The following is a 16,666-nucleotide window of genomic DNA, read 5'->3' as shown; positions in this document are numbered from 1 at the left end:
TCTTCAGCTCTGAGGCCTGTCTGACATTCTCCACACAGAAAGTATTGCACTTTGTTACAATCTGTAAGCATCATCTGTCGGTCGCTGTGTCAGCGAAGAGCTGACCTGTGTAGTCGGGTGAGTATTTGGTACATTATATTCTATATAACATTATGTGTCGTGCTAAGAGGTTAACTGTGCTGGAGTGCTTCTGAAAATAATAACTGTCTGTAATACTTGGCAACAAAAGGTCCAACATACTGAGATCAATGGGAAAGACATTATTGCACAATCCCACCATGCCACTGTTTTAGGTAATACCCCTTCATACTACGTGAGATTAAGTATGGCGAACAGCACCGTCCCAGCAGTGCGAAGCAAACCAGGCTGACATATTAAAAAGAGCTAGACTTCCATTGTGTGATTGTCTTAAATGCTGACGGCATCGATTACAACTATTCTTTTCCAGTAGCTTCTTTAGGACACTGGTAGAATGTCGCACATCTTTGAAGAAAGGTTTCACCTGGACACACCCTTGTGTCCCCAGAGACTTTACTTCAGATAGATCCGTATCTAAGAAGGGCTTCCTGCACATAAAAGGCATGACTTACTCTCAAATGACAGAAATCCAGCAGTTCAGTTTGCTTTTTGTCTTCTGTCCAGTTTTAAGAGCACGATAATATATCTGTAGGATAGTTTAGCGATCACTGGCCTTCAAATGTCAACACTAATTGTTGTATTTGTTAAAGAAGCGCTCTCATAAGTTTGCAGAAATGCTAACTCAGGGGGGTAGCTGCTGGCTCTGTCAACCCTTTGCTGTGCCATGTAGTGTTTGAAGAGTGTGAGGTAGTAAGGGAGTGGGGGGAAAAGGAACAGAGGATCTAATTCTCCAATCAGAAAAAACACCCAAAACCCACAAGTCCGCTCTCCATTCTTCGCCCCTCATCCAACTGTCACATTTCCACATCATACTCTCAGTTAATTTTCTGTCTTTGCTCCCAAAGTCTTTTGAATATGCTGGTTGAGACAGTGCTGGAGGTTTCGGGCAATGGCACTCTTCTGCGGAGGTGGGGGGGGGGGGGGGGGGGGGGGCTGAGGTGCGACAGATCCAGATGCTCCTCCATGAGAGTACAGAAGTGGTCGGCTGCCCAGCACTTTGTTCACACAGCTTATCTGGTGGGAGGGTGCATCTAGCATTTCTGACTGGTGTAACATAACTTTCACAGATGGCAGTCTGAGTGTGAACCCGTAAAATCTTGTGCCAAGAGTTCATTTTGGTTTCTAACAAGGACTCTTAAGTGCTAATTATCCAATAAACAATCCTTCCATCCCACAACCCCAACGTTTGGGCAGCATCTGTTTGAGAGCACAAGCACATCCCCTCCTCCTCACTCGGGATGAATTCACGACTGCTCTTATCTTATACATAGGGGTTATTATATTTATATAATATATATATATATAATTATATATATAATTATATATATAATATATAATATATAAATATATATAATATATAATATATATATATATATATATATATATATATATATATATATATATATATATATATATATATATATATATATATATATATATATATATATATATATATATATATATATATATATATATATATCTCAAAATACCTGTGACTCCCTCACTCTCTAAGTGGTATTTTCAAAAGGGACAAGGTTTTGGGGCTGAGGTCACTGATTGCATAAAAAAAACAAAAAAAAAACTCACTTACATCAGTGTCTGGTGGGTGTGCTAGTAAAAAGACCTACAAAGATAAGTGCTAATGTGTTGTGCTCTGTGTGCAAGAGTTTGTAGCAACCCTTACATTCACACAGTTTAAAAACTCTGTCTGTTAGTTTGATCGTGGTCCCTTTAAACAGCTTGTTCATACGTTACAAAACTGCAAAATATGGGTGTTACTGAAAATATATACTGTTACTAGACTGAGAACTGAAACCGGCGTCATTACTGCAAACCTCCACAAAGTGGGTGAGGATTTTAAATATGTACATTCTATATCGAGCCTAGGGCTGTGCTGAATGGTAAGAGGAAACAGGGGGGTACAATCAACAATAGCTTACAGGAACTGTGAGTCAAATTCAGCTTAATGAGAGGTTTAAGGTCTTCTCATAGAAAAATATTTTTTGAGAATACAAATAATGTAGGCTACTCTTTAATAAGAGGTAACATGCACTGAGTACCCATCTGCAGTACCTGTAGTGTTACGTTGAAGCTGAATTGACTGGCGTGCAGAGCAGTGTGAGCTACTCCACAGGGTCGGGAGCTCACAGGTGAGAGGAGTGTGTCCTAAAGTGTAGCGTGCAGGATTGTCATTGAGCTGCTGGTTGGTTTTGCCTCAGCTGGTTGCCACATTTCTATCTCCCACTCCCTACACTTCAATGTCTCTATTTAAATCCCGCTATTTTTTGCTAAACAGTGCTAGCCCTCTGTGGAGTCTGGGAAGGTGATTTCACTGCCAAACACCTCCCTATACAGAGGAGGGAAGGTATACGCTGTGTCAGGGTGGACCAGACGGAAAAACTCCAGTTTGTCGATGTGAAGGTTGCAAATGGACTTCAGAATGGGAAGCTTAGACACCATCTAGGGAAATACAGAAGAGCAGAAACATGATTTAAAGATCCTATTCATACAGTAGATCACTAAACTGGCACAGTAACGCAGCAGGCTTTGTACCTTAGCTAGTTTCTCTTCTGACGCTCCCTCTTTTTGTAGGCAGCGCTGCAGAGCCACGTACAATTTCTCCTGCAACTTCTGGATCTTCTGAACATCTGTCAGCCAGGGTCGGTCTGAGGGAACATCAGAGTGACAAGATGGTTTCATTAGTGTTGTCATGTGTTGTGCAGATTAACTTTTAACTCTTACACTTTGCATTACATCATTTTTAAAACCTTTTTCGGTTGAATTCCTTGTTTCCATGTCAAAGTTATACGATCATTACATAGTAAAGCAGGGACTCTTCAACATCTAAGCAGGGTGCCATAGCAGTGACATTCAGTTGTTTCAACTCTGTGTAAACTGATTTTCATGCTGCAATGAGCTGGCTTCAAAAAGTAGTAATTACCACAAGTAAAGTCACGTGTATAAACTTTGCAGCGTGTGCGTGCAAAAGCATAGGAAAAATCAAGTCGGGGAGTTTCACGCGGTCAAAATCCTGTTGGTGCCAGTACTAAAGTGTCACCATGGGTGCAGCATTGAAGTGAAGTGTATGCAACTCTGTGACAGCAATAAAAGCAAACGCATTTCTACTACTTTCTTTGTGAGATGCTCGGATAAGATGCACAGGCTGATTTATTTACGCTGTGAATTGTGAAGACTTTTATTTAGCTTCTTTTTACATCTATGGATGGATTAGTGCAATGTGAAAACATGCAGTACTAAGAACATGGGTTAAATCTACATCGCCTTTTTAACAGCATCCTAAAGAAGCAAAGATCGGCTTTAATTGGTGTAAAATTCCTTTTGTCACAAAGTAATTTATTAGAATTAATCACACACATAATTATCCTCAATCATTTCTCAATTATGCGTAAAAAAAAGAAAACAATTTGAATGTGTAGGAATGATGTTTTGCATCTTTTAAAGAGGTCACCCTTTGTTGTTATGAATACATGTAATACATGTTGACAGTAACGCAGCTCATATCATTTAATTGGCATGAAATACCGACGTGTGTCAAACTTGTGTAGCAACTTTTATCAGTGCCGGTAAATCTACATGAGAGAGATACAAATGATATCCTTAACTCCTAAATGTATGACATACTGAACAGTGGCTTTAGTCTGAGTGTATATATATAATATATATATATAAATATTACATTAATAATATAATCTCACCTGGTGAGAGCAGCACAGCAGCGCTGAAGAGAGCCACCTCTTCCTCGGACATCTGAATACGACTCAGGCTTTTAGCCAAGTCAAAAACTGCATTTACGAGGTCGTCACAGCCTACGGGGGAGGGACAGGGAGAAAAATAAACTCGTCATCAACAGAAACTACAGACTGACATACTTTTGACACAGATGAAACTTATTAAAAAGTGAATGTGTCGACTCACCAAGCGCTTTGAAAAGATGAGCAGTGGCAAACTTTCCATCAAAGAGCAATGTGTTATTGATGGGGTTATAGGCCCGGCACATACGGATCAGAAGAACATCCATGCAGCCTGTGGACGCGCGCAAAAGAAAAACAAATTGAGGAAAAAAAAAAAAGATTAGTGGCAAATACATATCTGAATAGTTGCTGAAGAAGCTGGAATAGAGGAAAAGTGAAATATAACCGTACATTAGATCCCTGTGCATAGTCTACTAATGCTTTTGTTTCTCCCTGGATAATGCATCTAGAGAAAAATATGCCAAATTAAATCAAGAAAGAAACTCCTGACGATAAAGGCCCTGTCACACAGCTCCGTACGGCAGAGACATGCCGGCGTAGATGAAAAGTAGCTCAACATTTGTTCAAATACGTCCAACTTTTCCACAGCGGTGTTGTAGCTGACGTATACATAACTAATTATTATACGCATGTCAAACATTGATAGCGTATCACTTATTTATTTAAAACGTATCAGAGCGTCTGGACAACGGAGCTGGAAAAGTGCCGTCTGGTTCACGTCATGCTGATGCTGGAGAACGGCTAACATGCTGAACGCTAGCTGTCCTGTAGAAACACGTGTAATAAGTTACTCCGTCGTCAGGCATAATCTTAACATCGGGTAGGAATAGGGTATCCACTCGTTATCAATAAACTGGCTGATTCACCGTCAGCCGACGTAGCCTCTAACGTTGCTCTAACGCAACGTCACGTCAGTATTTACATAGGTAAGTATTCACGTACGTCTAACGTAACGTCTGCATATCTTATGAAGCACACGTCGGGTACGTGCGGTAATTTTGAACATGCTCAAAACATGAGCGTTCAACAACGCACCCCAGCGTAACACCGCCTGCTCTTAACGAATACTACTTGTACCTTATACCTTGTACACCAGCGTGTTGCCGATATTTTGTATACGCCATATTTGTGTATACGTTATGTATTTGTTGAGCATTCGTCTGATACATTTTGTATTAGGAAGTGATGCGATATCAATATGTTAGACATGCGTATCTGTATATGTTCACTTTTCCGATCCGATGAAAAGTTGGACGTATTTGGACTCTGAGAGATTTCCGTATGCGCCGGCGTACGTTTCTGTCATACGGAGATGTGTGACAGGGTCTTAACAGACGAGGCTTCTTGATAAGAGACATTATCACTGACATGATCCATAATTTGCATTACTGCAAGTTGTAAGAAGAAGGCTTCGTATTTCTTAACCAAATGTTTGTTGAATCTTCCCCGTCTTGATGACATGCAGTGAAACATTCTTTACGGACAACTTCATTTAGATTTACTTGAAAATTGTGACACACACGGACCTGCTTTGAGGAGGATGATCTGATCGTTCTGACAGAGGTCCATGAAGCCAGAGATGCGCTTGGCGAACTCTACCACATACTGGATTGCATTTGTGATGTGAATGGCACATTGTTGCCACATCACCTCAGCTGACTGAGAGAGAAAGACAAGAGAGCCTTTTATGAGGATTGTAATACATGAGGACATCATACAAGTTGTATTCCACTGTTGTCTGTTGACTCGGTGCTTATCTAGACTCTGGTTGAGTGATGTCCCTTAAAAGACGTCCTGACCTACATGTTTGATAACATTTGCTGCATATGCTATGTCCTACAACCTTGACTAGTGAGACAGAAAGCCCTGTAGGAGATGTGAGATGTGTGAAATCTTTGGATTTACAAATGAAGAATAAACTATGGTGATAAGAAGGGACAACTTCTATTTGTTTTAGGAAACATCCTTTTTGTGCAAGGTTAAACAACGGAAAACATCCCTCTGTGAACTTTGTGAAGAGAACACAGCATGAGGATATAAACTATAGTGTTTTATGTGTAACTTTAGCCTGCACAGAACAGTTCACAATACAATTCATGTGACCAACTAATCATCTAAGTAGATGGTGGAGATATTCAATAAACCCCATTCTTGTAGCGTGTCTAAATGTCACATGCTTGCAATACAAGAATGTTTCACACCTTGGTCTGGTATGAGCGCGTCTCTTCCGGGCTATACAAGGTCCAGGCCATTCTCTTCAGCTCGTCTGTGCTGTACTGGCTCGTCTCAATATGGGACTTCAGGACACTCTGAGTTATACGCTCTGAACAGAGGGAAAGTTTTTGCAATGAGATTCATGTTGTAGCCATTATACAGTAGCCGAGCATTACAGGATTCATACTGACCTATCTCAAGCATGGAGCAGCCCTCAGGCAGTGGGTTGAGGATAGCATGTGAGAAAAGTCCAGAGTCGTGCAACAGCTGGTACTCATGCTTGATGCTGTGGTTGCCGTCTGCAAAGTCCAAGTTGGTCTGTTCTGGTGAACTCTGAGAGGATGAGCTGCTGCCTGCACTGCCGCCCAGCATATCCAGGTTACAGTACTCTCTACCTGCTTCCTCTGGGGTCAGCGGGAGGTCGAAAAGCACTCCTTCTTGCAGCATAGTGATGTCGTCCAGATCGCTGAGCGTGGTGCTGGAGCCTCTTCTGTAGGTGCGGCTGTGGTCGGCCATGTCGTTATTCTCCTCACGGACACCGAGTGCCGCACACTCCTGGGACTGCTGGTGCTTCTGGACCTCTGCATACAGGCTGTCACGCTGCTTTTTGGACATTCGGCCAAACTTGACAGCTGCAACGGGAAGATGTAAAGACAAATATTAAACATTTAGCAAGGTATGGTCTGAGTCAAACAAGAATTACATGACTCATTTAATGTGACCAGCAAAAAGTGGGAGGTGGAAACTGAGTTAATTGAATATAGATCGAGTAGCTGAACTCACCATCACGGCTCATGCCCAGAGCGAGACACTTCTGCAGCCTGCAGTGTTGACAACGGTTACGATTGGTCCGGTCTATCAAACAGTTCCTCTGTCGCGAGCAGGAGTATAGAGCATTATTCTGCTGGCTGCGTCGGAAGAAACCCTACATGCAAAAAGACAAATACACACAAAATGTGAATCAATGGTAAAACAACGTGTCCATCTAAATCAGTCCACCACTGATGTGGTCGCTCACCTTGCAGCCTTCACAGGTGATGACACCATAGTGAATCCCTGATGATTTGTCTCCACAGATTTTACACGGAATCACCTCTATTTGAGCTGGAGAGAGATGGAGGAGGGAAACAATCAGTGAAAAACATTTAACAGATACAAACAGAAAAACAAAACACAGTTTAAAGTTGTAGTTAGTTACCTTGAAACAAGAGTTTGATGATTAAATATTAATTTCTAGTATAACACTGTGTATTTTCTTTTGAGGCGTACTGACTGCAGTTATTGTCAATCCAACCTCATATCAATGCAAGTGGTCAGCCGATCAATATTTACTCTAGACATGTGACATGTGTTGGTGCACGAAGACACACTTGAATTGTATTACAGTCAAATGTGGGCTGTGCATTACAAGGTTTTGAAGTGTAGCTAATAATGACAACATTAATTTGTCAAGTGTCAAGAACCCTTTTGATCCTGTGACTGACTAAGTGAACTGCGTATACATTATACACCTCGACTTCATGGTGGAAGCCTGAGCCTTCTTATTGAGTAACAGCCTGGTCTTTTCATTATGTTGTTTATCTAAGTGGCTGGGCCTCCTCAAGCCCAGAATAGCAGGTTAATTGCATTAGCTGAGGCCCGAGGTTATAACGTTTCACGGCTCCCTCTCTCTTTTTCCTATGTCACTCCTCCAGGATGTACAACACGTTAGCAGGTTAACGAAGGCATACTGCTGTGCTGAACCCTCGAAGGCCTAAACATTGTAAAGCAACAAACAACAGCACCTCACTGTTACTGCGTAGACTGTGCGCACAATTTGATTTGGCTCGGACAGCAGGGTGTGCCAAATAATCCCTAAACCACTTGCGTTGGGTCACAGAGTATTAGGTAACCTGTAAATCGCAGCAATGGCTTTAACCGGCCATCACAGCTCTCCAGAAAATTGTTGTTTTCTAAAAAGGCTCTTTGATAAACTACTCAGGACCAAGCAATCACATGAGTCACTCTGCATGGGGAGAGACGTGCGTCACACAAGAGGTTAGTTGACTGACATAACCCTGAAAGTCATAACTTTTAAATTAAAATGTTAACGTTATCACTCCACAAAGACTTTCTGGGCCAGTGTAGGTGGAATATCAGAGTGTTTCTGTTTGGTATGATTCCTACTGGCCAATGCAACTGAGGGATATAAATAAATAAAGGGCGATGGAAAGAAAAAATCCCTTTCTATCCCTCCCTTTATCACTCCCCCTCCAGAGCCTCACCCCCCTCCCCCCCTCCAGCCTGTTATGCAAGTGCCGTCTGGCCGCATTCCACGAACACACTCATTCAAAGGTGGTTGTCTAGGCAACAGTGTGACGATCCTCCCTCACCCTCCTGCGTTACTACTATTGGCTGCCGAGTGAGCGCTTTTTGTCTGTGACTCGCCGCCTCACCTGCCAGTCAGCAGCGCTGCACCGCCAGGCCCAGAGAGCGAGAGCTGCTCCACTGACACAGTTTCTCATTCAGCAAAAGGCGTACGAGGTGGTAGCTCAATCAAATAACCAAATCTGACTTCATCTTTAAGTTAAGGGAGGGTGGAAGGGTTGATCACCAAAAGATGGATGACGAGTTGAAACTGAAAAGGCCCCCCTTTTTTACAACTTGTGTAACATCTGGAAATATTTTCTAAAACATCGAGTACAGTAAGCTACAGCAGTGGCAACATATGTAGCTAATAGTAGCTCTCAACTTGTTGCAGCATGTGAAGTATTTGAGTGAAATTTCAGCTGTGATGCATCTATTTTTACTCTGGTGCAGCATGCTGCCCAGAGATCCCTTCTACCGTTCTTGTCTATCGGCAAATAAATGTTGCACAAATGACAGCTCAGCACAGAAGTGTGTGTAGCGCAGTTATTAGAGATATCTCTGACAGCTAAAACACCATTAATGTTTTGGTATGTTGTGCGTTAGCATGAGCCTGAACAACAGTTTCTTTATTCTCATCGGAGTTTATTTACAGCATCTTCTTGAATCTTGTTTCTAAGACGGTATGTCCTCACACAAACAAGATAAACATCCATTCAGTGTGTTTAAATGCTATTAAAGGCTACGTGTTCAAACACAATAATCTCTTTAATATCAACTATGTCATATTGTAATCCTAGCTAAACTTTTTGAATTATTTAATTTACCTTGGCGAGGTAAATACTAGCTTTGAGGTTTAAATGGAGCGTAGGCAATATCCAGTATATATATATATATATATATCCAGTATATATATATATATATATATAAATGATAAACTGAACTGCTGGTTCAGGTAATTACTCAGCAGATGAGGAACGAAAGTTTTTTACACCGAGTCCATTGCACAGTCCTGCAGCTCATGCTGATGGGCGTTAACCCTAACTGATAAGTAATGAATGTGTATTATAAGTGACTGAAATTATTTCCTTTCATCTTTCTGTGACGCATACAGAAAAATGTAATAAGCATAATTACTTTCCTGACAGTCTTGAGGAAGAGAATGTTGTATTCACACTTCCTACAACAACAGGTACAGCTTATGGCTCATCTTACAACAACAACAAGATGTTTACTTGGTGGACTGGATATACAATTATTCTATATACTTACACCTTTTCTTACAGTATAATCAAACGCTATGCCTGCCAAGAAACCAGGCTTCACACTCTGTGCCTCTGTAACCCCTCACCATTGATCGGAGAAGATAAAGTGCATTCACTTGATCGTGCTGTTTATGCAGCTCCGAGCCCAAACCCAAGTGGGCCTCTGCAGTACAAGCAAAACCAGACTGAGGAATTCAGTTCACAGCATGTCCTTTTGCATTCTGCTCCAAACCTTAGCAACACATTTAGGACTACGCTGCAGCAATCACAGTCACCTTGAATGTAAATCTCTTAATGTGTGTTTGGATGTCACGTTATCCTAAAGCACACTTGGAACAAAGATATGGCCTATCCACATTATTTAAGATACTGCAAAGGAAAATATTATTTTTTATGTACAATTACTTTGCTGCAAAAATTAATTGTGTCCCTAGTCCCATATACAATATTCAAAAAAGGCATCAACCCTAGAGTATGTAACATTTTGTTTGCATGCTAACATGCAGGCTGGGTGTAGAGTTAAACCTCTAGATAAGGGGAGAAGAATCTTAGCATGCAGTTGTCAGAGCGAGCGAGAGGGCACCTTGACACATACTGTAGCTCGCTGTGAACTTCCCCAAGGCTGCAACAGATAGTGGCTTTGAGGTTGAGCTCATCACAGCAGTAGACTCACCCTTTCCTCTTTACTGCCATCGTACAGGACCTTTTATCCTGGTCAAACTGAGCTCCAACACAGACCTATAAGGCTAAAGCTGTGCACAACATTAGTTCACTGAGGCATATACACTATAAGTGCTTTATTCAAGTTTGTCAATTCATCTTTTTGCATCATACCAACCTAACCTGTGTGTGTTTACAAGAATAGCTCTGAGATAAATAAGTGCAATTAGTTATAAAGAGTCTCAGGAAAAGTACATCTAACCCCTGCTTGTGATATTTACACTCGTATGTAATGTGTGTTTTCTCCTAAAGTAAATGCAATTGAAGACGGGGGATTGTATTGCGGGTTATGTGGCATTTCTACAAAATCAGACTGACTAGCTGTGCTTGACTGGAGTGAATACTCTGGTTGATGTAAGTAACCTTAGCTTGCAGAGGAAACTGAGCTTAACTGAACCCTGCTGTGCGTCGTGGTTACATGTGGGCTTGCTGTGCTCTTATCCTGCTTGTCGCAGCGGTTCATGGCTTTGACATCACGACTCCAAAACACAACTGTAACCTGTTACATCGTACCATAAATTAAAAAAAGACTAAATTCCTATATGTATAAATATATATACAAACAGATATTTCTGTTTTAAATGTCATATATTGAATTATTGTTTTTTTTTGTAGGAAAAACTAATAAAAAAAGTGTGTGAACATCAGGCTCTTTCAGTGCAGCTCATCTTTTAAAAAAGGAACAATCTGACTGCTAATGATATGATCAACATTGTCTCATTAGTGATGACGACAGACGATGAACCCTAACCCCCAGGCAGGCAGCACACACACACACACACACACACACACACACATACTGGCTGTAATCCTCAATAACAGAACTAGGTCAATGGAGCACCTTCTCTCCCTCTCCCTCTCCCTCTTCACACTGGCCGCCATACTGCTGACGCTGAAAACAAAAACACGCTGGCTGACTAACTACAACAGTAAAACACAGTTCCACTCACACCCTAAGTGCTTTGGGGCACATTAATACATCATGCGCACACAAATGTCAAATGGTAAAACTAATGGTTGGATCATAACCTAGAAAAGATATATGCATAATGAAATACAGAAAACAGAAAAAGGGAAACAATCTAAGAAAAAGGGGACTATTTATTAACCGTAAACAAACCCTGCCAACAGATTTCCGCTCGGGTTGACAGCCTCTGAATCACTCCGCTCACTCCCTCCCTTCCCTCTCTCTTACATAACTGGAGTCACCAGTGAAATAAAGTGGTCGAAAACACAACTACAAGGCATTCCTCTCGTCCAAGACGAAACTAAATAAATACAAAAGAGTTTATACACATAAAATAAACACACATATGTTTAAACCTGTGCGTAAATATACTACATGTGATATAATTAAAATAAACCAAGTGTAAACTGCCTAACATTTGCATATTAAGCTTAAACATTGTGTCAGCAACTTCTAAAGTGATAATTTCACATATAATCTAGAAACATTTATTTTAGTTCTCTCTGTGATGTAATCTGGTGCTTATTCCAGCGCGAGCCTGCAGCCTACGCACTTTGGACTCTGTCTCAAAGCAGTGCCTTCATCACGTTTAATGCAACTCAAAAGTTATTTACAAACGCCAGACGTGTCCTGCTGATAAAAATACATTATAACAAATTTTAACATTTCCACAAACTCACCTCTCATGTTGGCGGTGAAGTCTAGCCAACTCTTCAAGTCATACAACTCCAAATGAAGCCAAGAGACACTGAGAGCGACGCGCACTTATTTGCTCCAAAACGGAGCAGCTGAAAACTGTCACAACAGCAAATCCTCATATGAATTTTCTACCTTTTCTTCGCATGCACCGACCTTAAAATAAATAAAAGCAACGCTGAGTGTCAGTAGTTATGTACTGTCTGTCAGCTGCGCGCAGTCTTAGAGTTACTGTTGCAATGAAACACCTATACGGTTATAAAGCAGCAGCTCCTCGTCTTCTCCCAGCTCTGTCCTGCTCTGCAGCTCACTGTAGGCTAACCCTGTTTCAGCGCGTGGACTACACATGATCCTCACCCCGCGGTCCGCCCGCCTCGTGCCCCGTGATCTGACGGGCGCGCCTCCCTCCGCGCGCTTGAAGGAGGTTCTAGCGTGCATGGGAAAGTGTGGCAGTGTGTCAGTTCAGACCGACAGTCAACCAGCGTGGGAACTATTTAATAACAAGCGCACATTTTTAGAATGAATGTAATTATGTTACTGTATAACAACTATAATTCCTCCACTCTATACTCGATTAAAAGGAACTATAATGCATTTTAGATTATAGATAAATAAGAGTCCTTCATAACAACTCTTCAATATATAGGCTATAGCCTACATTCTTGGATTGGAGATTTTTTTAAACAGACTTAAAAGGCCACAAGGGTGTTTTGCATGTTTTCATACCACATACAAATCAACAACAGAGACCAGCTCACAGCTTGAATCAAGCTGTCTTTTATTTTCTGATAGTTATGGTACCACTAAAATGATAATAAAAGTGAAAATACATAACAAATCTCAGTAATTGTGTTGGATACTGAAATTAATATCAATGGTCACAGAGAAGATAGGAAACATAAATTTGACAATATAAAAGCTATATGGTAGCCTATAATTCTATAAAATGGTAGGGGCAATGGAAAGGCTATACAATATAATAGGCTAAGACTACTTTATTGTATCATGACACTGACATTTGTATTTTAACATCACTTTTAGTTGCATGGACACAACATACATGTTGATATTTCTCTAGGGAGCACAGATAATGAATGTCGTTTTCCTAATTTCCCTCATATGGTGGTTATAGTGTTTCCATGTTTTGCTCCCTTCCAACAGAACATATGAAGCATGAACATGTGTGGTTGTTAGGGAGGCCTGCTGCTGTGGTGCATTAGACAAACACATTAATAAAGACATAGGGAGCCAAAGTTATAGCCTATGACTCTACAACATTTGCTTTGGTACTTTTTTTTTGTAAATAATTAGCCATAGAGCTGCTATTGTGTCCTCAGTTTTCCTTTAGCTGGATGCAACATTGTGGGACATTATATCACCGGATTAACAAACACTAATCTTGGTAGAGGAATTAAGTGTGGCCACAGGATGCTGCACTGTGTTGTTTTGTTTTCCATTTCCTGAAATGTTGCAATGCAGGATACATTTATAACTTTTAAGGCAGCAAGGGGGAAAGTGAGTGAGTTATTACTGTAAGACAAATTAAATGCAATGCTTAATTAAGAATAATATTGAAGGGAAAAAACAATCTGATTAAATGCTTTATGCAATTGTGTTGATGCAAAATGCTTCACATAAAAACAACAAATGTATGTATGTGTATATGCATGTATGTATGTAGTTTGTTGGGTACATTTTTATTCCTGACGTTTCCCTTTGACATGTGGGCGTGTAAGAGAAATAAAGCAGAAACACTGCCACATAACAGTGCTGATGAAAATAATTGATTTGCAAGCGTGGGCAAGATGACGAGTGTATCATGTAACTCAGGCAGTTATGAAATGAGAAGAAGAGAGAGATTATGGTAAGTAGGTTAGTGGAGCAACACAGAGCGTTCACACCCATCCCTCTTTCGTCTGTGTGCTGTGTATGCGTCTCTGCCTTTCTCTCTTTTGAATCACATCTAAATCAAAGCTCATATTTTTATATACAGTCTCTCGGCACCACATATGCATGTTTATGTTCATACCTCTCCATATTGTTCCTTCATGCTTGTGTACACAATACTTTTCTATAGGTCCTGCCCATAGATCCTCAAATCATAAACCCCCAAAAAAACAGTAGAACATAGATGGATGCTTCTTCCTGAATGCACCGTTTAAAAGTACAATGCTGGGAAAGATGCTGTAAGAGTGTTTTGCCTTATCGTATTCACTGGTTGTAAACTTCCTCTTCCTCCCATTTAGCTGGTTTTGTCAGTCTGATGGTTTCCTTCCTGATCCTCATCTGCCATCTTTTCTCGGGGTTATATTATGTCTCTGTGTCGCCATGAAACAGCGACACATCTATCCGGTGTTCGGCTGCAACGTCACTGACCCCCTGACCTTGAATCTTACGTAGCCATGGCAATACTCAAATTAGACCATGGAGCATGGAAAGAAGGAGGGGCATGTAGCGCCCAACCAGCTTTCCAGATTGTGTGTGTGTGTGTGTGTGTGTGTGTGTGTGTGTGTGTGTGTGTGTGTGTGTGTGTGTGTGTTGGGCCAGAGAGATATAAACTTAAGAAGAAATCAAACACATCCTCCTGTACAACAGAGGTGGTGGTGATGATCACACATTCAGAAGTGTTCAAACTGCGGCGTACAAACTCAATGAGAATTTAATAGCTCAAACTGGCCTCTGCCCCACGGCACATACAGCCCAGTATACTGAGAGGATTATTTTAGGATCCAGGCTCTGCCTTCCATAATCCTCTCTCCTCTCCTCTCCCTCATCCATGCAAAATCCTCTCCCTTCTCCCCTTTCAAATGCTCACTAATCTGTTCGCCTCCAACTCTCTGTGTGCCTGTAATCTGGTTTGTACCTGCACCAGATTCACATCAATAGGTCAGTGTGCCACACTATAGGGCGGTTCTTCCTTTTCCTCCTCTTAGACTTTGTCTCCTGAACAACCTGAAGGATATCCTGACTGAAATGTGTTCTTGAAGTAACACTATTTCCAGACTGAAGTCACAAATTACTTGTCATTTAGATTGAAAGTTCATTCTTTACCTTGGAAACAGCAGTCGACAAAATAATCTTTCCACACCGTCTATTTAGAGGCTATTCTGAAGTTTCTGATTGTATTTTTTTAACATGTGATGGTTGAAAACAAAAATCATATATCAGCATACTAACATGCTCACAATTATAACCCTATGTATACCCCAGTATAATGTTTATCATGTTCATCTTCGTTCATCATGTAAGCCTGTCGACATTAGCTAATTAGCACTTAGCACAAAGTGCCGCTCAGGCTGATGGCGGTATCAGTAGTTTTGCAGTATTTAGTCTTTAACCAAAGAATTGAATGTGAGAATTTGGTGATAGATGAAAGATTTGAGGATTTACCATTCATCCCGAGGAAAGATGTCTGTACCTGGCAATTCACGCAATAGTTTGTGGACAACCTCATGGTGGCACCAGAGTAAAAGTCAGGAGATCACTAAAAACAGTAGAATTCATCCTGTGGGCACCATGAGTAAATGTGAAGTGATAGGCCGAACAATAAACTGACCTGCTGCTGGTGTTATTTGAAGCAGAGGAATACGCCGTGTTGCTGGTCCTCACTGAAGCTGCACTAATGCTGCTGCTTCAGTATTCTGCAGATCACCTAAAACCTCATCAACTATGGTGTTTTGCTTTTGGCAAAGTGAACTAAATGCGACATGGGTAGCTTGAGCTAATGAGCTAAACAAACAGACAAGGAGCAAGCCGGAGTGCCCTTCAGCTCACTTTTGACTTGGTATTTGTCCTCCATCAGCAGCTGTTGATACTAGAGACAGCTGAATTTATTACCCTCAGGTGCTCATTAGCTTCACATCCTGTCATCACGCTGTTTATTTGGTCTTAACGGGCAATATCCAAACAATCCAATTAAAGGTGACATTTACCATGGTGTATCTGTCCGTGCTGCTTCCGCACACAGCGTTTGTCCCATTGTCTGTCGATAGTGCTCTGCCTCCGTCGAGATAATATCGCATCTGACAGTCATGACAGGAAGAAGCGACCACAGGCATTTGCAGAGTTGTGACAGGGGCTTGATAAAAGTATAGAGGAATAAACATCAATTTCGACAGCCTAACAGATAATACAGGGACCCAAAAGAGATTATGGAAGAGATTATGTCTGTGAGATAAAAACTGAGTCTTAGAGGAATATTAAATAAGAATGGATGAGAGAATAGCAGACATACTGGGGCTGGAATAATTATCTTCTCAGGATGACATTACTGATCCAGGCTCAGATGAGATCATGTGTTCACTGCAATACAAAAGGTGAGAATGCTGCTAAATCAATGTTTTGACCTTTAAACACCCAGTCCCTTCATTTCCACACTTGTCTCTTACTAACTAGTCAGCTGCAAAGATCCAAAGGCATTCGTGTGGCTTCTGTCTGCAAGGCCTGAAAGTTCATTATCTCATATCTCATTCCTCCCATCTGCTGATATTTTTCCCACCCTTCCCTTCATTGCTAATTAGATGCAAATCCTGTCCTCATTTTTATGG

At 41.1% G+C, this 16,666-nt stretch overlaps 1 protein-coding gene across 1 annotated transcript; it reads right to left on the bottom strand.

The window, feature by feature from the left end:
- Positions 1-1,632: 1,632 nt before the first annotated feature.
- Positions 1,633-12,447, bottom strand: rorca (RAR-related orphan receptor C a). The gene is made up of 10 exons (XM_029430372.1): positions 12,104-12,447; positions 7,144-7,229; positions 6,909-7,050; positions 6,317-6,757; positions 6,113-6,234; positions 5,438-5,570; positions 4,075-4,182; positions 3,855-3,965; positions 2,692-2,804; positions 1,633-2,598 (listed from the first exon to the last, which is right to left on the bottom strand). Exons 1-10 carry the CDS (start codon positions 12,108-12,110, stop codon positions 2,437-2,439), a joined length of 1,425 nt encoding a protein of 474 aa, XP_029286232.1. The 5' UTR covers positions 12,111-12,447; the 3' UTR covers positions 1,633-2,436.
- Positions 12,448-16,666: the final 4,219 nt, after the last annotated feature.

The sequence above is a fragment of the Cottoperca gobio genome, chromosome 4 (assembly GCF_900634415.1).
Source record: "Cottoperca gobio chromosome 4, fCotGob3.1, whole genome shotgun sequence".
NCBI lineage: Eukaryota > Metazoa > Chordata > Actinopteri > Perciformes > Bovichtidae > Cottoperca > Cottoperca gobio.
Note: the sequence above shows the minus strand (reverse complement) of the source record. Positions and strands in the feature narration are given on the sequence as shown.